The sequence below is a fragment of the Sphaerodactylus townsendi genome, linkage group LG01, assembly GCF_021028975.2.
Source record: "Sphaerodactylus townsendi isolate TG3544 linkage group LG01, MPM_Stown_v2.3, whole genome shotgun sequence".
Lineage (NCBI taxonomy): Eukaryota > Metazoa > Chordata > Lepidosauria > Squamata > Sphaerodactylidae > Sphaerodactylus > Sphaerodactylus townsendi.
The window spans coordinates 7,343,980-7,365,679 of NC_059425.1; the positions used below are offsets into that span (position 1 = coordinate 7,343,980).

At 46.8% G+C, this 21,700-nt stretch overlaps 1 protein-coding gene across 1 annotated transcript in view; it reads left to right on the forward strand.

Annotated features, from left to right (window-relative positions):
* Window positions 1–4,608, forward strand: part of LOC125440123 (immunoglobulin superfamily DCC subclass member 3-like) — a 49,983-nt gene extending 45,375 nt beyond the window's left edge. Inside the window, exons 13-14 of the mRNA XM_048509706.1 lie at window positions 713–860; window positions 2,417–4,608. Of these exons, the coding sequence (XP_048365663.1) occupies window positions 713–860; window positions 2,417–2,509 (241 nt within the window). The 3' untranslated portion in view covers window positions 2,510–4,608. The remainder of the gene's footprint in view (window positions 1–712; window positions 861–2,416) is intronic.
* The last annotated feature ends 17,092 nt before the right edge of the window (window positions 4,609–21,700 follow it).

Sequence of the window (21,700 nt, forward strand, 5' to 3'; positions counted from 1 at the left end):
CTTCGGATTTGCCAGAGCCTCTTCTCCAGAGGTGGGATCCAACAGGTTCTCACAGGTTCCCGAGAGCAGGTTACTAATTATTTGTGTGTGCCGAGAGGGGGTTACTAATGGGTGATTTTGCCACGTGATTTTTGCCTTCGTTACGCCCCTCCTCTCAGCAGTAGCGCGCAGAACTTGAAGCAGTCTAGCAGGAGGTGCACCAAGGCATCATAAGGCAGCCTGGCCTGCTCTGCATTCGGTTTCTCCCACTCCAAGGACCATCAGCTGCTGCGCCCCTTTGCCACAGCGCCCTCACCCAGGAATGCCCTGCCCTCTTCATGCCCGGCCATGCCTCACAGGCTCCCCCCCCTCCCAGCGCCCCATTGGCGCTTGGATGCCACTACTGTGCCTTCCGAATCCCACCACCATGGGAACCTGTTACTAAATTTTTTGGATCCCACCACTGCTCTTCTCCCAGCCCCCTCTTCCTCCTCCCTCGGAACACTTGCGACACACTCGTGGGAAAATCACACTTTTATGTCCTGACCAGAGGAACAGAATGTCAATCAAGGTGGGTTTGGGGTTAAATTACAGGTTGAAAAAAAAATATGTGTCCATAGTACCTGCTGATTTCAATCCAAAGATACTCACTTCCTGGAAAGGGATGCTGACAGAGATCTTTGCGATCAGCCCCTCACGCGCTCACCTCAACCTCCGTTTGCTTTTCCTACAGCCTCTTCTGTAAGAAAGGAACCCAAGAGAGTTGGACGGTCCCCCAGGGAACGGAGCTGGTGCAGACGACTGCCAGGGAACCTCCCCGGACTCAGCGCAAGCCCGAGGGCAGGGCAAAACCTTCTGAGATGGTGGAACTCGTTACTCAGGTGAGGAGATGGGAGGAACAGGGTCTGCGCACCTAGAGCTTTCCCACATTCTCATTTTTCTTGCTTGTGAGTTCCTCTTTCTTCAGGCAGGCAGTCAGTTCTGCATGTGTTTTGCTCCCTCTAGTGGTCAATGGGATATCAAACAGTTTTATCTCCCTGCAGATTTAAACGGCAGGTTTTTATGCTGGACTTAAAGGTGTTTAACCCCCCCCCCCCCAAGGTGGGATCCAGCAGGTTCTCACAGGTTCCCGAGAGTAGGTTACTAATTATTTGTGTGTGCTGAGAGGGGGTTACTAATTGGTGATTTTGCCACGTGATCTTTGCCTTAGTTACGCCCCTCCTCTCAGCAGTAGAGTGCAGAACTTGAAGCAGTCTAGCAGGAGGTGCACCGGCGTGCGTGGCAGCCTGCACACATTCATTTCCCGTCCAAGGACCGGCGCAGTGGCTGCATCCTTGCCACAGCCCCACTCAGGAATGACCCCCCCCCCCGGAATGCCCCACCACGCCCCCGTCGTGCCCCATCCAGCCCCATTGGTGCTATGCCACAGTTTGAATCCCACCACCATGGGAACCTGTTACTAAAATTTTTGGATCCCACCACTGATTTAAACCCACCAACCCACCCACCCCCTGCGGCCACTGAAAAAAGAAAAAGGAATTTACATGCAAGGAAAATGAGAATGCGGAAAACTCCCTACTCTGAATCTACCCGTTGTACTTATTGGGAAAGTTGCAGAATTGGACTGCCAGGACATTTTAAAACATTTCTACAGTCTCCACTTTGGGCTCGAAAACACCGGGAAGACTTAAAATATTTGCCTGTTTCCCACCCTCAAGGCCTTAACTTTTGGGGGGGGGGGTGTTGAAAAGGGAGGAAGTAATGCAGGCCCTGACTTGTAGTGCCTATAGCAGTGGTGGTGAACCTATGGCACGAGTGCCAGAGGTGGCACTCAGAGCCCTTTCTGTGGGCACGCACAGAGTGCCCCCCCGACATCTAGGCTGGCCTGGGCCGCTGGGCTCGATTATTAGCATTAAGCCTAAGACCTAGTTTTGGGGAAGCAGTGTAGGTAACCCTGTTAAGCGCTGTTAAACCCCACTGATTTTCAGTAGGCGGCTAGAACTGTGCTACGCATCCTTTTACCTGGAAGCAGGTAAGATCGTTGTTAAGCTGGCAATGTTTGCTTCTGAGTAAACCCTCCTAGGGTCGTGATTAACCCATTGGAAGAGTTGCACGGTTGCTTCAAAGCAAAGCCACCGACTACCACCTGGCTTACTCCCGAGTAACGCACGCCTCAAAGCCAACCGTTTTTTCTAAACCAAAACCTCAGTATTCAGGTTAAATGGCCGTGTTGGCACTTTGCGATAAATAAGAGGGTTTTGGGTTGCAGTTTGGGCACTCGGTCTCGAAAAGGTTCGCCACCACTGGCCTATAGGGAAAAGACCTGCATCGCCTTGAGGTGGGGAAACCTCAGGGCCCAGAACAAGGAACTCAAGATAGTGGCGGAATCGATTGCGTGTGTCTAACCGGTGGGTGTCACTTTCCTTCTTCCCCACAGAACCCCCCCTCCTCAGATGGACTCCCCGCCCATGACACCCCCTGTTTCGAAGTGACCATTGAACGCTGCCCTCCTTCGCAGCCCAGCGGTTAAGCCAACGCAGGTGGGGACGGGGTAGAGAGAGGTCCGACGTGGGGCGCAGTGCCGGCTCCTCAGAGGTTTGGCCTCCCTGTACCCCCAGCACCCACCACCCCAATCTGGGACACCAACCGTAAACCTCCAAAGAATCTACCTCACCTCCGCCGGACCTCCAGGGTTCCGCCCTGTCGCCACCCTGGCCGCCCCTCGCCCCAATTCTCTTGGATATCTATTTTTGATACAAATACCAAAACTACCTCAACCGCCAGCCGCTCTGGCCACCAAATAACCCCCTTCCCCACTCGGGGGCAAACGCCAGAGGGGAAAAGAGGGCAGTTTCTCTGGCGGCTGGAAGCTTCCAGAAGCTGAGGCAGCCATCTTGAGAGCAAGAGCCAACTCCTCTCCTTGGCTGCCTCAGACCAGAGGTGGGAGCTGACCTTAAATTTCGCCAAAGCCAAACCCGTGTCAAGGATTGGCTTGGATGGGGGGGGAGGTTGAGACTCCAAAACTAGTTCCAAATGAATAACACCTCCACGAGGGTGGGTGAGGATTGTCCCTTTTCCGACCCCCCACCCACCCACGGTGCCTGGGCGCGCGGCACCAGCATACCAAATATCGCCAAACCAAAAGTGGGAGCAGCAACATGACCCCTCACTCCCCTATAGCGCCCCCCACCTCTTTCTCCCCCTCAGTCACGAGGCAACGAGGGGGGGCGCATCCCTCAGTACCCCCTCTCGCTCCTTTCGGTTCTCTTGCTGCTTCCTACAGAGTGTCTTTTTTGATATATATATTATATATATATGTATAACGTCTCTATCCAAATATTTTTTAAGATGATTCAAGGAATTGCTGTACTGCTTCCAAAGATGTAGAGCTTTAACCATGCGGACATAGCCTTAGTCTTCGAGTTTTCTAAAGTGGGGGGATGGACGACCTAGGTCCCAGAGACCCACAAGATGTGAGATGGGTCCTTTTAGGGTCAGGGGGCGGGGAAAGGCTCTTCAGTCCTAAGGGGAAAATATTTATTTAAGGGACTGAAATGGCCTGCTCACATACTGACTTCTGGAAACTCCCTCAACGCAAACCCCCCTGGCCCAAGGGAATATTTCCAATTATATGGTTGGAGACTGGATCTTTTGCTCTGAGGGGGGTCTGGTTCTGAACCCCAATATCTCCTACCCTCCCTTGAGATCTGAAGAGCCCGGCTCTAACTTTGGGACAGCCATATTGAGCTCTACGTGACTCACAATGGCGGGGACCGCCCCAAAGCGGTTATTCCACCAATATTGTCGTCCCCCCCTCCCTTTCCATCTCGTCTTCTCTTTTCCTTCCCGTCCTATTTTTCTTTCCTTCTTTCTTGAACGCCTGAGCTGGCAAGACAGACTGGGAGAGGAACTCAACTCCCTTTACCACCAACAGATGTCCTTCTTTCTAAGTGCTTAGAACTGGTCAGGGAAAAAGACTCCCAAGGCATAATTTCTTAGCCCCAGTATCTTTTTTGGAGACCTTTGCACCTTCAGAGGGTCGTAGGTCAGGGGTAAGAAGATTCCCACACAGGCCTTCTGGTTAAAGGATCTCTGATACCCAGCTTACAAACAATCTTAAGACACTGAGGGTCACTGCCAGACCATATAGAGCCAGCTGGACCTGTGGATCAACTCTGGCTGTAGCAGCATCGATATTCTTCTTCCAGTCCCAAAAGAGATTGGGGTTTGCTTATTGCAATGGCATAACCTGCCCAAAACTGGAAGCCAAAGGCTGGCGATTTCATCCCTGCTTGGCAAAATCCCCCCACAGAAACGTCAAAGGGAGAATCCTCTTTGATCGGCTGCCGTTATTTAGAATAGCTTGAAAACTGCCTTGGATTTGTAGAAAATTAAACCACCTCAATTTGTTGTGTGTGAACTGAGTCCTGGGAAAAGACTGAAAAGAAGAAAAGAGGGAAAAAAACCAGATGCATCAGTAGTATTTTAAAGATCAACAAACGTTTCAGATTGTAAGCTTTTGAGAGTCAGAGGGCGATTCCGCACATGAGTAAAATAGGTTCGACCCAGTTCCCTGAGAAGGGTACTGACCTAGGTCAAAGCCATTGTTGTTCCCCACTGCAACCAGCTTGATCCCAGCTCGGAGGGCAGAATCATCCTGTGCCTCTTCGCCACTCCATTCCGATTGGCTACTGTTCTACGGCCATGTTCCGTCTATCCCCACACACGTTATTAAAAAAACTGCCCCAGGAATGGAGGGACGAAGGTGGCGTTTTTTGATTGGCCAGCTGTACGCATGCCCGAAACACTCAGCTGTGATTGGCTGAATGGGGGACTCCTGGCACCAGAGATTCCGCACTTTACTGGAATCGAGCTGAGTTCGAGCGTGGTTCCCTGAAAAAGTAGTAGTTCCCAACTGGAGTCAGAAATTTGACCGTTACACGGGGCGAAGCTGGTACAAAACCACGTCGATCCCAGTGGTTGTGCGGAGCACTTAGGTCGAACGCAGCTCGAACTTAGGTCGATAACGCAAGTGCGGAATCGACCAGAGCTCCAACCAACAGATCTTTGACTCCTGAAAGTTCACATCCTGAAAATCCAGTTACTCTTTAAGGTGCTACTGGACTCAAATCTAGCTGTTCTATTACGGCAGACACAAATACCCTTTGAAATGATCGGCGAGGGAAGTAATATATTACTTCTCCTTTCCAGAATGCTACCAGCCTGAAAGAGCTCTGCACATGGCCGAAATACTGTGCAACCCTACCCTACTCACAAATAAAGTATCGATCCCAATATTGTTCACTGAACAAGATCTTTTCTGGCCAGGGACATAATGCGTTTTGTACAACAGTAAGAGTTCGTGGCTGACCCAAAATGTGAAACAAATGTCGGAAAAGAGTCCGTGCAAAACTTTGTCCTGTCAGACGCAACGTTAGCTGCTGGCATCATTCCACATTTGGTCGCATCCTGCCAATGTGTCCCCAGGTTCTGACAGGCTGCACCCAGAATTGGATCCTGCCGATCCATTCCACTGGCAGAAAGCCCATGCGGAAGAGCGGTTGACTCTAATCTGGAGAACCGGATTCAATTCCCCGCTCCTCCGCATGAAGCCTGCTGGGTACCAGTCACAGTTCTCACTAACCTCTCTCAGCCTTACCCACCACCCAAGGTGTCTGTTGTGGGAAGGTGGTTGTAAGCTGCGTTGAGACCCTTTTCCATAGAGAAAAGCGAGGCATAAAAACCAACTGTTCTCCAAAAACCAAAAGGTGTTTCTTGTAGCAGAAGGAATTGTCTCTGGTCCTATGTCCAAGGGAGGATTCTTTTACCAGAGGGAAGATAGAATGGATTTGGTAGGTTTTTGCTCTGGGCTTCACTGCCTCATCCATCCACTCCGGTTCTACCCCTGGCCCTGCTCAGAAGGGGCAGGGTTTTTGTTTTGTTTTTAAAAGCATGCTTAGATAAACAAGGTCGGAAGGTAGGGAAGTCAGCAAGGTCCCTCCTGGCTGAGTCCTACGGAAATCTCCCACGCCCTCTCTTGCCAGCTAGGTATCTCTGTTTCTTTCTGCTGTTTGATTTTCAACCTCTTTTGGGAAAAAGAAAAAAAGAAAAGGAAAAAAAATTGAAAAGCACAGCCCAGGCGACAAAAGACCGCGTGAGAGTTGCCATCGCTCCCTCCTTGAATTAGTGACACGCGAGACTCCTTTTCGCCGACGCTTGATCTCTCCGTGCGCTTGCGGGAAAACCCGTCAACCAAAATGTGCTTGTACAAAAAGAGAGGACCGTTAGGTAGACGCTAGCTACCTGAAGCTTTGCTGTTCCCCTTTTTTCTCACCCTAGTACCTCTCTAGGAACTGTAACCAAAATACCCCCAACCATACTCTTTCTCTACCAAAATATTAAAAAAAAACCCCTAACTTCTTTTTTTAATTTTAGTGCTTTAGGCAAAATGTTTTTTCCTAGTTGATGAGAGTTGATCTTTCTCCCTTTGTTTAGAACGCGTCTCCCAAAGAGCGGAGATGCGCACAGTGGTTCTATGGTGGCGCCCGAGCCAGAGAGCGGGCGGTGAGGATAAATTTGATCCAGGGTGCAAACGGAGCTTTTATCCAGGGTGCAAATTCCGGCTGCAACCACTTCCTGTTCTTTAAACGGGGCTCAACAAAAATCCATTGTCCCTGTGGGTGGTTGGTTTCTTTTCAAACGACCCAAGTCTAACCAAAGCAATGTACCAAACCAAGAGTTGTAGCTAACATTCAAAGAGGCCCGTCCAGAACCAAAAATGCTCTCCGAGTCAAATGCTTTTACTGAATGGCTTCAAATAAATCGTAGTAGATAGAAGCAATGTTATTAATGTCCCTTCATCTCAGCCAGCATAGCTCCTTTGCATTCAAAGCTTCCATTGAAGTCAGATATCATTATGCAGGTCTTTCATAGTAGGTGGTAGCCTCTTTCCATGGCTCAGCCTACTTCTGGCGAGCCACCCGTTGTAGGGGGCGACACTCCTGACTGATTAACCACAAAGTTTCCTTTCCTGAACGGATGAGTCCTTTCACCTGATTTCGTCCTTCCTGCCAAAGATTCCCATTTTTCAGTCTGACGCCTAAGCCCCCATTGAGTTACATCCTTGAAAAACATGCTTCGAAACATATACCTCATACCCAAGCTACAGTACCAGATCCCAAACACCCCCAAGAAAGCGTGTCTTCACACAATGTATAATTAACTTTTGGAACCTGCTACCACACAATGAGCTACATTTGAGTCTAGCAGCATTTCAAGGTGTATGTGTTCGAGAGTCAAAACTCCCTTGGTCAGATGTCTTTGACTCTCTGAAACTTATACCCCCCAAAAAACCTTTGCCTTTAAGGTGCTACTGGGCTAGAATCTAGTTTTTATACTGCAAATCAGCACAGCTATCTCTCGAAACCACCACGGGATGATCACTCGTTCAGATAACTTTGGCTCATTCCGCACAGGCAGAATAATGCACTTTCAAACTGCTTTCGGTGCTCTTTGAAGCTGTGCGGAATGGCAAAATCCACTTGCAAACAGTTGTGAAAGTGGTTTGAAAACGCATTATTTTGCGTGTGCGGAAGGGGCCAATTTGGAAGGAGATGGTACAGATTCATGGAGCAAAAGTCCATCCATAGTTATGAGTCATTGATGGAGGAAAGGCAGGTTTTAAGCCTTTGAATCAATAAATAATAATCATTACGGCTAAATGGAGTCTCCGGCGGCCACAATGAATAACTGGTTTTTTTTAAAAAAATAACAATGATTAAAAGAAAGAGAAAAATAAAAAAAATTTAAACCTATCAATAGTTTTAAAAAGCACTGAGCTATAATATTATTGACACCATCGCTCCCAAACCCTGTATCACAACTGCTTTCGGGCTATGAACAACAAAATGAGCCTCTCCAGCCGATCCAATTGATTTTAAGTTAACAAAACGACTAACAACCATTTCTTTCAACAGCCACGGAACATATACAAGGAAGACTTTTCAGCAGAGTCCCCAAAAGCAAAATGTGCTCCGGATTTAGTAACCAACAGGGTGTATTTTTCCAGCTTGTGGCTCACATCTGGATCGCCACCTGGTGGGAGGATTTGAGCGACAGCTTTTAGTTACCTCAGGAGTGTCAAATCTTCTTACCAAACATGTTCTTTTTTCTCTCCTGATGTTCTACCTCAACTTTTACCTCAGGAAAGCAAATCTCTTTTTGCCGGCTCGGTTTCCCCTTTTAAACCGCCCGAGATTCTTATTACTGCACCTCCTTATGTTTTACCTGAAACATTTACCTCAGAAGGGCAAAACTCTTTGTGCAGACTTGTTTTTCCCCTTTTAAATTACCTGAGATTCTTCCTACTGCATCCTTATGTCTTACCTTAACTTTTTCCCTTTTAAATTACCTGGGATTCTTATTACTGCACTTCTTCAGATTTTACCTGAAACATTTACCTCAGAAGGACAAATCTCTTTGTGCTGATTTGTTTTTCCCTTTTAAATTACCTGAGATTCTTCCCATTGTTCCCCCTCAGATTTTACCTGAAACATTTCCCTCAGAAGGGCAAAACTCTTTGTGCAGACTTGTTTTTCCCCTTTTAAATTACCTGAGATTCTTCCTACTGATTCCTTATGTCTTACCTTAACTTTTACCTCAAGGAGGCTCTGGCTACAAACAAACACTGTTTCCTGCAAACACATAATTACAGGTGTTCTCTTCTTTACAAATGCTTGTTACCTCAAGAACACCTCCAAAATGGACTCCCACTGTTTCCTATTCCACTCTGTTCCCTTCCTCCCACTTAGCTCCTTTAAATAGCTTTCAATGGCCCTGGAGTTGTTTTATTTCAGGAACATGAGCAGCACCCACTGGCTAAGGCCGTAGTCCAGTGAGCTGACACTGCCATCAAAAACTGAGTGTCTTAAGGATCACATAAAGAGCTCTCATACTGGATGTAGCCCCATATGCAATTCTCCATCCTGCCATCATCCATTTCCCCACCTACACAACATATCTGTAAGTCAGACTGTAATTTCTCCAAGAAGTTTCAAGTTTAACATTCAGTTCATTCACACAGACTTGCCCGAATCCCTCAGTTATTTTCAAGACCAATTTAACACAATGGATATTTGCTCCATTGGTATATCCCACAGTTTTAAGGAAAAAACTACAATACCCTTGATGCAGCGCACCTGTAGCAAAATAGATGTGCACAGAAAACAACAGTTTTAAAGACTACAGAATCTGAGATGCGGCGCATTATGCTGCAGTGAAACCATGCCAGGAGTTGATCTGCCCCAGGGACATTTTTCTTGCAGAAATTCAAACATTAGTAATTTTATCGCTTTGCACTTTTAGAATGCTATTCTCTAGCAGTCTGTTGCGTGTTATCCCTAAAATAAACATTATCATTTCCTTTAACGCTCCCCCTACTGCAAACAAATTGGATTTTCCCACCTGAGTAACTTTGTACCCCAGTTCACATTAAGTACTGGAGTATGAACTTACCCTATCTAAATTTCATTAGTATCTTAGGTAAAGTTGAAAATGGAGCAGTTAGTTTTATAATTCTATGAAAAGCACAATTACCATGCATTTAGGGTACACAACAAGACATAATTGATGCTTGCAGTGTATATACAGTATGTATTGTGATACAGATCAACTTCTGTTGTCAAAATTAAAGATCACAAGATCCATTATTCAATGCAACTACAAGTAAAACATCTGGACACTTGTATTAGAGAAAGTAAATTAAGGCAAGACAGAAAACCCAAGGGAGCAAAACAGTTTTTTCTTTTAGGACAATGAAGATTGAATAAGTGGTATTTGCCATGTGGTATCATGTGCATAAACTGCAATTCATAGTAGCATTTTTCCCCGGTGACTTTTGCATACCCTTTACGGGACAAAAATTGAATTTATTATAGATGCATGAAGCAGCAAACGGTGCAAGGCAAATCTGTTTGAAACAATATGTGAACACAAAGCAAAACCATATAATAAATATATACACCATAAATATATCATTCAGAAAAGATATGGCCCATATCCATTCCCGTAGACCTTTTCCAGCTTGCAGACACTTTTGGAATTCTGACACAACCTGGTGGGGACAGCCACAAAATGGCTTCCAAAAGATGGCTGCCAAAGAGGGCAGGACTAATCACAAAATGGCTGCTTATCTTCAGTCACACAGTGAAGATCCTTGTGTTGTGGTGGCAGCCGCTGTCCAAGCAACATTTTTGTAAATCTGCACAGCCAATCAAATCTCAAATGGCCAATCAGAAACCTTGCTGGCCAAAGGCCCTACCTGTTCAAAACAAATGGCGGGTCCCAGGAGTGCCATGGTGCCTATGGGCGCCATGTTGAAAATCCCCTATTCTAGATGCATGATGTTCCCAAGCAAATCCTTGTTTGGTAGCAAATTTGGATTTGTCTGGATACATTTTTTATGAAATTAATTATTTTTTGGGTCCAGCCACATACGTATATTGAAATATGTCCATTTTAACCTCCTGGGTTACATCAACCACAGGACTGCAGGAAGTTACATTTTAGAACCCTACAAGTTGCACCACCAGACCATGAAATCTTAGGAATCAAATCCCATTTAAGTCAGTGAGACTTTTTTTTCTTGCGGATTGGTCAATTTGGAACTGCCGATTAATGGACAGGGAGATGAGTCCCCATTTTTCTCCAACCCCTAGCTAAAATTATTCGTGCTAGAGAATTGCAGCTTTTAAAAGTTAACAAAATGTGGGAAAGTGTCTATACTTTCCTTCCTAAACACCCACAACAACAGACCATGTGTGTTGGTCAACAGGCAACCAGCAATTTCTATTCCCAAATGCACATCTTGTAAATAAAGAGTTCCATTGGGTATACTTGATTCCCATAATAGTGAAAAAGAAATTTTTCACAAGACAACCTCCATATTAACTTTCACACCCATATCCTTCCTCAGAGATGGATTGAATGAGAGCCTTTTCTCTGTTCATCACAAGTATACTTTTGAAATCCAAAAGCTCCTTCAGTGATGAAACACACCTTTCCCATGACTCAAATCCATTTTTTCAAGTACCTTTTCCATTTGCGGCATTTCTTCTTCTTGTTTTTTGCCATCAAGCTGGAGACGATTTATGGTGACCCCCACAGGGTCTATAGCCCCATTGTGCGGAGTGGTCAGCTGCAGTACACTAATCTAAGCTCTGTTCACAACCTGAGTTTGATCCTGACATAAGTACGTTTCAGGTAACCAGCTCAAGGTTGACTCAGTCTTCCATCCCTCCGAGATCGGTAAAATAAGTACCCAGCATGCTGAGGGTAAAATGCCAGTAGCGTATCTAGAGGGGGTAGAGGGGTCTTCAGCCCCAGGCACCACTTCTGGGGGGGCATTTTGTAGCTACCTCCCGCCTCCCAATCGTGCCCCAGTAAGTAGGGCTCGCCCCAATTTCCATGAGATGGGAGCAGCAAGGATCCATTTGAGTCTGGCCATGAGGCCTGTAGCCTAGAGCTAGATCCAAGCCTGGCTTCAGCCAAGCTCAGAATGAAGCTGGCAGCTCTCAGTCCTTCAATCTTTTTACTGTTAGCTCCGCCCCCAACTTTTCACCTGACTGGAGGTGGAGCTTGGGAGGCAGAGCCAACAGTATAAAGCTAGAGCAGGGGTGGCCAACGTACGGTGCTCCAGATGTTCATGGACTACAATTCCCATCAGGCTGATGGGAATTATAGTCCATGAACATCTGGAGCGCCCTACATTGGCCACCCCTGAGCTACAGGCTCCAAAGCAGCTAGCTTCAGTCCTAGCGTGGCTGGGGCCTAGCTTGGATCCAGATCTAAGTCTGCAGCTTAGAGTTGGGTCCAAGCCTGGTCCCAGCCAGGCTCCAATGGCCCCTGTGGCTCCCGCCTCCATGTGGAAGTCGGGCATGAGGCCAGCCCCACACCCAACCTTCATGTGAACAGGGTGGCGAGGTGAGCCGGTTTGCCCCACTTGACGGCCCTCAACTGCACCCCACCTGTTCTAGGTAGATACGCCCCTGTAAAGTTCAGATGACTGGGAAAGGAATTGGTAAACATAGTCTGCCTAGTAATCACTTCCACAGAGGACTGCCTTTGCCTTTACCGTAGGGTTTTCAAGGGCAAGAGATGTTCAGTGACGGCTTGCCGTTACCTGCTTCGGCATAGCAAGTCTGGACTTCCTTGGTGGTCTCCCATCCAAGCACTGACCCTCTTAGCTTCCAAGAGCTGACAAGATTGAACTAGCTTAGGCTATTCAGTCCTGAGCTCTTAAAAACAATTCTGCTTTTAGAAACACTTCATTGCAACTTTCCAAACAACTCGCTGATTGAAATAGTAGATCTGGTTCCTTTTATTCCCTTGCGGTTCTGAAAACACGTTTCCCTCTTTCCTGTAGGGTCTGGGGATCCACAGACAGAACGACACGTAATATATACCTAGCTCCATTCTGCTAAAATCACCCATAAAATCTAGCAGCTAGGGCTTCCTGACAAGCTTTGGCCAGGCGGATCCAAAGAGTTTTCAGCCAGACGACTGTTTGACCAGACACTTGATGTATCCCCAGTGCCCAAACCGCTGGCAGTGTGTCTTCTGTTGGCTCCAAAAGCCCCACTACTTTGACTGCCTCGTCCCCCTATACCACAGGTGTCAAACATGCGCCTCTTCAGATGTTATGGACTACAGTTCCCATCATCCCCTGCCAGCATGATGCTGGCAGGGGATTATGGGAGCTGTAGTCCATAACATCTGGAGGGCCGCAAGTTTGACACCTATGCCCTACACCCTGTTCAGATCCAGGATGAGAGCAGGTGGCACTTGACGAACGCCACTTGGCATCCCTGCTGCTGTCCAGCAATATGGCTGCTAAGAGGGACAGACCTGCTCATGGTGATGGTAGAAAGTGCTGGCTCGTTGCAGCCAAAGCAAGAGGCGAACAGAGGTTTGCTGTGGCCTGCCTCTTGTCTTGTGAGCATAACTTATACTCTGTGAAATTAAATGGGGCATCACATTATGTTCCCCCAAGTTGTGCCCCACTTGGACCATATAGCCCCCTCCAAATTGACTAAACCAGTTGCACACACACCATAGATTTCACTTCCCTGTCTGCCAGTCTTCGGTAAGGCATGAAGGTTTTTTTCCAGCGTGGTGTAGTGGTTAAGGGCAGGTGGATTCCATTCTGGAGAACCAGGTTTGATTCCTCACTCCGCCACCTGAGTCTTATCTGGTGAACCAGATGTGTTTCCGCGCTCCTACATTCCTGCTGGGTATCCTTGGACTCGTCACAGTTCTCTTCGAACTCTCAGCCCCACCTACCTCACAAGGTGTCTGTTGTGGGGAGAGGCAGGGAAAGGAGCTGTGTGCCACAGGGAAAGGAGCTGTATAAATCCATACTCTACTTCTTGTTCTTCTAGTTCTTCCGAACCTGCTATTTTTAGATCAGCTGCCCAAGACACAAAAGCGATTTCTTGCCCCCTACTTAGTTGTCTCTTATAAATGCTCTCCAAACCCATGAGAAGCTGGAATTAAGATGTCAGATTTTTTCAATCCCCTCTTGAAGTTTTGGACCCCAATGCCCGCCAGAGGCACCCTCAGACTTCAGTTCTCGCAGCCTTGAACTTGAACAATTGGACTTAAACAATTGGACACACCCCTAGTTCCTCTCTCTGTCTGCAACCACCCCGTAATTCCAGCACCGCCACTGGGCATCCGCCCAATGTCCATTTTTCAAAACCTGGCCTCCGCTCCCAGAGAACCACTGTGAATAGCGCTATCGATTGAGAAAAAGGCTAGAACCAATGAGACAAGGAAATGCTTTTGAACCGAAATTTGTTTTAAAACTGTTTTGTGTAACGAAGCGAACGAAACAAAGCTTTAAGATGTCACAGCCGGGGTCCTTCCAGAAGATTAATTATTGGAGCGCGGAGGACCCTGCTGGGGAAAAGCTACCCTCCTATTCAAGAAAGACAGTGCCGCCTAAGGGTGATGGAAAAGAGGGGTTTGGGTGGGAAACGGGGACCCCATAGGAACAAACGTTTGGGGAGAGAGTTGTAGTTGGAGGAACGGCCAAGAACGGGCCCAAAACTTTCTCCATCACTCTTTGCTTGTACTGACTGGCGTGAACCAACCGAAAATCACTCACGGTTTTGAAACTATACAATGGCTGAATTTCCCCCCCCAAGAAAAAGCTAGTGGGGAAGTTAAACAGCTGATCCGAATAGATCAGCAGAAGGAAACCCCACAGTTAACAAGGCAGATTTTAAGAGGGCTAGTTTACACTGCCACATCTAACAGTTCGACCATTTCAGCTGAAATGGTACCTTTGCTTTTTCTTCTTCTCATGTTCCAATTGTGCATCCAAATAGACTTATTTTCAGGAGGCAATTAAAAACAATTGAATTCAGCAGAGTGGAACTTTTCACAATTGCCTTGAAATTCCTCAGCATTCTAAAGATAAACTGCAAGGGATTTTTCCCCCCTTCCGAATTACATTTATGCGGACTTTGTTTCAGCTTTTAGTGCTATTAAAAGGATCCCTCCTGAAAGACAGATTGTTCCTCCTCTTCTCCCGAGACACCCTCGTGTGTGCTTCGTCACCCACACAAACACAAAGCAGCCATTTGTATGTTTCACAATCGTGAAGGTGCCATGTGATCTTTCTTGTCTGTGTTAAAAATTAAAAACAAAGTGGAAAATGCTTCCTGGTTGTGTCCCTTTCTTGGGGGTATTGGGAAGCGGGAACTAAAACCGGTCACCAATAACAAAACGGGAAGACATGGGTGAGGTTGTATTTCCTACTGACATGCTGTCCCCTAAGCTTGGTCCTTGATGGGGACTGATGGTATAGTGTGGTGTAGTGGCTAAGAGCAGCGGACTCTAATCTGGAGAACCGGATTTGATTCCCTACTCCTCCACGAGGGGTGGATTCTTATCTGATGAACTGGATTCTTTTCCCCGCTCCTCCACATGAAGCCTGCTGGGTGACCTTGGGCTAGTCACAGTTCTCTCTAAACCAGTGGTTCTCAACCTTCCTAATGCTGCAACCCTTTAATACAGTTCCTCATGTTGTGGTGACCCCCAATCCTAACATGTATCCATTTTACAGATGGAGCACACTGATGCAGAGAGTCTTAGGCGACCCCTGTGAAAGGGTTGTTCGGCCCCCAAAGGGGTCGCGACCCACAGGTTGAGAACCGCTGCTCTAAACTTTCTCAGCCTCCCCCACCTCACCTGTTGTGGGGAGAGGAAGGTAAAGGAGTTTGTAAGTCACCTCGAGTCTCCTCACAGGAGAGAAAGGCGGGGCATGTCCAAACTCCTCCTCTTCTTCAGATTCAACTGTTGTTCCTCATTTATCTGGCTCATAGTTTCCAGAGTGTTTCCCTACAATTCCTCCTAACAATTTCCCAATCAATGTTTTCAAGACTTTCTGTGAAGGAATGGCTCTCTCCCCATTCACACCTTCTCCTCTTGAAAGTTTAAAATGTGACTTCTGAACACTTTGTAGAGCTCAGAGTAGGGTAGGTTCTTCTCCCCCATCCCCATTTATATTTGAGATGTAAAGTAAGCATTTGGCCTTATATAAATCACTGAACATCAGTGTGATGTAGTGGTTAGAGTCAGACTACAATTTGGGAGACAGACCCAGGTTTGGATTCCTAATTCTGCCACGGATGCTCACTGGGTAACCATGAGCCAGTTAGACACTTTGCATAACCTACCTTACAGGGTCGTTGTGAGGAAAAATGGAGAGGAGAGTGACCTGAATTCCCATTGTGGAAAATAAAGTAAATATAGAGTAAGGATTTGAACTTTTCTGCTCCTACTCTAATACTCAAATCCCTATTATACGGTGCCGCTCAAAGTAGATTTGAGACAAACTGTGCTTTAAAGGAATTAAAAACATAAACCACAAAAGGTAAATTTCCTACAAATGAGGAATCGCATGAAACAGCTAAACTGGTTGTGCAATAAAAATCGCCAAGACCAACCTGGGACAACAATGTTGTTGATGGATCCAAGTACTCCTATCTAGTCTCTCTTGTAACACTTCGATACTCTCATTCTGTGGAATGTAAGTGTACAGGGAAACCGCACGCATAATTTCTTTAGCGTGCAATTGTACATTACTGTTGTGTTTCCAAATAACGCCTGGTTTCCCCAAGATGCAAGGTGGTGGTGTAGTGGTGGAATTATCCTTCCAGGTGTTGGGAGGAACCTGAGAAGCAGCGAGGAGCACAGAACCTCCTACCTTCCAAGTATGCAGTGGTAGAATGCAGGGCAATACCTGTCTAGTACAGTTTTCGCCTACCTGGAGTTCATGATGTGGCATACACCATGCCCCAGGTAAGACCAGAAGCAACAGGTTGAAATTTTCAGCTGAACATTAGGAAGAACCTGCCTTTCACAGCAGTTCTTCAGTGGAACAGACTTCCTCAGGAGATAGTGGGCTATCTTTCTTTGGGAGTACTTAAGCAGAGGCTACACAGCCATCTGATACAAGACTGATACTATGAACTTAGGCAGATCGTGGAAAAGGAGGGCAGAGACGAAACAGTGCTTGGCTCTTGTGATCCTTTCTTATAGGCCCAGGGCGGTTTTCGCCTTCCAATGGGCATGGAGCAGGGGTCACCAAGGGAGTCTGGGTGGGGACTGTGAATTTCCTGCATTGTGCAGGTGTTCGGCTAGATGACCCTAGGGTAGGCTGACCAGACGTCCCGCTTTTGGCGGGACAGTCCCACCTTTAAACAATTTGTCCCGTGGGTTCTTCAAATTGTCCCGATTTTTGGGAGGCTGCCGCACTGCCTTCTGGGAGTGACAGTGCAGTCGCGTGACAGCCTCCAGCAAGGCGGCAGCTATAAGGCTGCTAGCGCAGCCACCTACCCACCCCCCTTGTCCTGGTTCACAAAGGTGACCATCTGGTCACCTTACCCTAGGGGTCCCATTCAGCTCTAGATTTCTATGCTTTGTACTTACTTCAAAGCAACTTAGGCTGAGAATGTGACCGGTCCGGCAGAGCGGAAATGTGAACACAGGACTTCCAGATCCAACTCTGACCCAGCGCTCACCAGGTCCATTTGACTGTGCTCTTGCCGACACACGGTTGCCAACCAGCCATGGGAAAAGGGCCTGGCGTCTTCCTGTTTACTTTAACAGCACATCCTTATGCAGGAGTTGCCCTCTGGAACGATCCTTACGCAGGATACAGCGCTGATAACAGAGACAAATGAACATACTTGGTAACTGCTGAAAATCAGTGAGGCTGAAAGGCTCCGCTCAGAGGGTGCTAGCAATGCTTGCATGAAATTAGTTGTTGCCAGCAAACAAAATAAAATCAAAATGCCTCTGAAAATAAGTTCAGCACTCTTTCCTTTCCAGTGTGGAACCACAATCAGGGTCCCAAACCAGCCATTCTCAACCAGGGTTCCCTTGTACCCTGGGGTGCCGTGAGCATGTCCCAGGGGTACCACGGCAACACTACCACCCCTCATTTTTGTGGTGTCTCCCACCGGCGCCAGCAAGGACATGGAGCTGGCCCATGGGGCAGGGCCAGCCACAAGGTCAGCAGCCACCCCCAGTGCTACCCTTCACCCTGGGAGGGGAAGGTGGGGTGTGTGGCAAGCAGGGGCAATGGGCGGCGGCCGGGGTACTGTGAGCTTATGAAGAGTGAGGTCAAGGGTACCCTGACCTCGAAAAGGTTGGGAAACACTGGTCCCAAACAAATGAAATTTGGGAAGAAGCATTTTGTGAGAAGAACCAGATGTGAAGGAAGGACAGACACCCCACCCCCACCCCCACCCCCAAACTTATAATTTTATTAATTTTACTCTAGCTTTTAAGAGCTCTCGCCTTCACCAACACATCCCGTCCCGGTCGCAACAGCAAATACAATGCACCAGCCACATCAAAAGTTATAAACCATTCCTTTCTTTATTAAACATAGCTTGCAAGTGATAAATATTACAAAGTTTTTTTTAATCCTTTCTCCAAAAATTAGCTTATTTTTTTTTTTTAATCAGGTCACTGCATAATCAATTGGCAATATTTAAACAGCTTTCCCCCCCCTCCTTTTAAACCAGGTTCAAAAACACAATGCAAAAAGAAAGAAAAAAGCCCCCATAAAATTGTGCAAAAGGACTGGTTTCCCGCCTGGGTCTCTCCCTCTTTTCCAATACTACAAAACCAGCTTTCCTCCCTCCCTTCACCCTGCTGCGGACTGCAAATTGGGGTTTAAATTGACAAATTTTGTTTTAAAAACACACACACACACATCCCTTTTCAACAAAAAAAAGACCGTAATGCTCTCAGCTGTGCAGCAATACTGAAGCCTGGCGAAAGGACACAGAAGAACTGACAGGAGACGAACAGAGAACTCGCGGATTGCGGACTGTTCTTTCCACATATTAGGTCACTGCGGTGTCTGTAAAAGGGTTTGGAGGAAAACATCATCGACCCCTGAGAAAGGCTCACTCTGCCCCTATAACATAAGGTCTCCACGCGGTCCTAAGAAGTCCCCCGTTCTCGCCCCCAAAACCAACAGCAGAATTGCTGAATTCCTTTATGAGTTTCTATACGTAACTTGTAAAGGATTTCAGCCACACTCCCTCATACAGATCCTAGATGGGTTGAGGGTAGGCAGGGTTAATTTGACTTAAACCCTTGATATATATATATATTTTTTTTGGGGGGGGGGGGGGTTAAAAGCTTCACAGGCTATGTAACTCCTGCCACAACAGAGAGAGGTGTGGTGAAATGGGAGAAAAAGGCTAGTAGCATTTTCCCACTTTAAATGACCAGGATTTGGAAAACACAATCCAACAATAGCATAGATCCGTGGTGGCGAACCTTTGGCACTCCAGATGTTATGGACTACAATTCCCATCAGCCCCGGCCAGCATGGTCAATTGGCCATGCTGGCAGGGGCTGATGGGAATTGTAGTCCATAACATCTGGAGTGCCAAAGGTTCGCCACCACTGGCATAGATCATTTGCGAAGAAGACCGACCAATTCCTGCGCAAACATCCTGGGTGCTTGAAAAGCTTTGGAATGCGGGAAACGCTCGTAGGCATCTCAGCACGGTAATGCAAAAACCAAAGATGGTCTTAGCAAGCACTTATAAACCAAAGCTCTCCGCCGACATTGCAAGCCCCAGCAATATATCCTTCAGATCAACGTATTTGGTATATTTAGGTGTTTATTTTTCTCCTAACCTCAATACTGGGGTGTTGGGGGAGGGGCCGAACATTTTGAAGAACACTTTAGCAGGGGAAAAAAGATATCCAATACGAAGAGAAAGTTGAAATACATGGAAAAATGCATTAAAAACTATGCAGGTCATTAAAAAAAAACCCTCCACACCTGAAACACCTGGAGCCCTTTTGCGTCGATCAATATCGAGAAGACAGGAAACCTGGCTTCTGCTTTTTCAAAAAAAGTATTATTAGGAAACAAAACAGAAATGCTTCCAAAGATGCCTAGTGTTGCATCAAAGAAAACCACCACGGGAGAAAGAAGAAAGGAAGGGAAGGTGGAGACGCTCAGAAGAAAACACATCACAAATTCCATACTCAGAACGAAAAGACAACCCGAATTTTCAGGGAAAGAAAATTCGGGCTAACTTGCAAGTAAAGACTTAGGAGGCTGCCCGAAGAAGAACCAGCAACCCTTAGCCTAGATTCGCCAATTCCCCACCTTTCTACTTACAGGGATGGTGGTTTTCATTCAAAACGAAACTAGAGGTCTCCTGCCACAATGTTCGGCTTGGAGCTTTGCCGCAATGTTCGGCTTTGAGCTTTGCCGCAATGTTAGGCTTTGAGCTTTGCCACAATGTTCGGCTTTGAGCTTTGCCACAATGTTCGGCTTTGAGCTTTGCCACAATACTCGGCTTTGAGGGAAAGGGATTTATCACTGGCATCCTCCTGTGAAATAGAGAGTATTCCATATTCCCAAATCTAACGAGAAAATAAAACACTAATGGAGGCTCATGAACCGGGTCTCCTGTGCATAAGGTAATCCACATAAACGTTGGATTCTTCTGTGTATGCTTGTAAATTTAGTCATGAGCTTCTACGTACTTGATTCTCTTTGAAAGCTGAGATTGTTAGGAACCAGAATCTCGAGAAATCGGAATGATGGGGGCAGGACCAAAATCTCGAGAAATCAGGATGCCGGGGGGCAGGACCAAATCAAATGAAAACCAGCTCCCCTCTGAAGCCTTTGGCTGTTTCTGGTTGTCATAGGAAGTAGGTAACCTCAGGCCAGAAGCCAACATTTTGGTCAGGAAGCAAGAGAGGAAGAAAGAGAGCACAACAGAGGGAGGGACGCTTCAGCTGAGGCATTATTAATGGAGAGGGACAGGCGGTTTTCAGTTGAAAGAGAGGGGTCAGCAACAACAGGTGGGAACTGCCCCACTCTGAAAACCGCCATCCTGCCTCCCCAAAATTGAAGGGGTAACTGGCAAAAGCCCTTTATCCTGGGAAGCTTTGTGACACACGCTTGTCAAAATGAAAGCTGTCCAGAAGCTAAAGCCATTGTTAAAAACAGTGCAAATACGTTGACAGTTTATTAAGAATAATCACATCGCGACAAAAATAATACTTACCTTGCTCTCCAGCTTGCAAAAAAAAAAAAGAAAGAAAGAAAAGAAAGCAAGGGGAGTTATCTCCATCAGGTGCCAGCTGGGGGTTAGAAGGCGAGGAAGAGAAGGACCCTTTGGCCTCCCACCACCAGGGCTGTGTGTGTGCTGGTAGTACATAGAACTCCTTGCTCTGACACAAGAGGAAGAAAGGCACCGTTTGGGGGACACAGCAGCTACCACCAAGTCCGTCCCACCTTTTGGGGATGGGGCACGGGGTGCGGTATGTGGTGTGAGCTGCACAGCCCCCCCCTACAAAAAAGCATGGCCCCCTCTCCCCCCATCTCCAGGAAACCGCCTTTTGCACATTTTAATGTCATACACAAAAAAGTTCACACTACAAAAGGACGTTAACAACTTTCACAATATTCATGGCTAAGCTGTCTCTTTTTTTGTCGTTTTGTTTTCTACACAATGTACAATTTCCGTTTTTTTCCCCCCTCCGGTTTTGTTTTTAAATGTGTCAAGAAATAGCTTATATACAACAAACGAGTCCTTGTTATAACATTTCGGCAGCAAATATCGTTAAGCTAAAAAGATCTGGTCGGGGAAAGGGAGCGAAAAAACAAAGGCAAAAAAGAGGGGCAACAGAGGCCAAAGGAGGGGGGGGGGACAAGTTATGCCTTTTTTTTTCTGAGGAAACACGGAGTGGAAAAAAACCCCCAATAAAGCATCAACCACAAAGCATCTACAATTAAGCCGAAAAAGGAAGGTGAATGGAAGCCAGGAAAAGGTAAGCCATATGTACCTTAAAGAAAACGAGGATGATTCTCTACACCACATCCAAAAAATAAGCAGAGAGAGAGAGAGAGAGAGAGAGAGAGAGAGAGAGAGAGAGAGAGAGAGAGAGAGAGAGAGAGAGAGAGAGAGAGAGAGAGAGAGAGAGAGAGAGAGAGAGAGAGAGAGAGAGAGAGAGGAGGAGGAGGAGGAGGAGGAGGAGGAGGAGGAAGATAATTTACCCCATGGGGTCTGGGGAAAACTAGGAGGGAGGAGTCAGTTGAGAAAGGTAAAATAAAAGGACAAAGGTCCAAAGCTTGTATCCCCCACATGGGTTGAAAGGAGAAGGG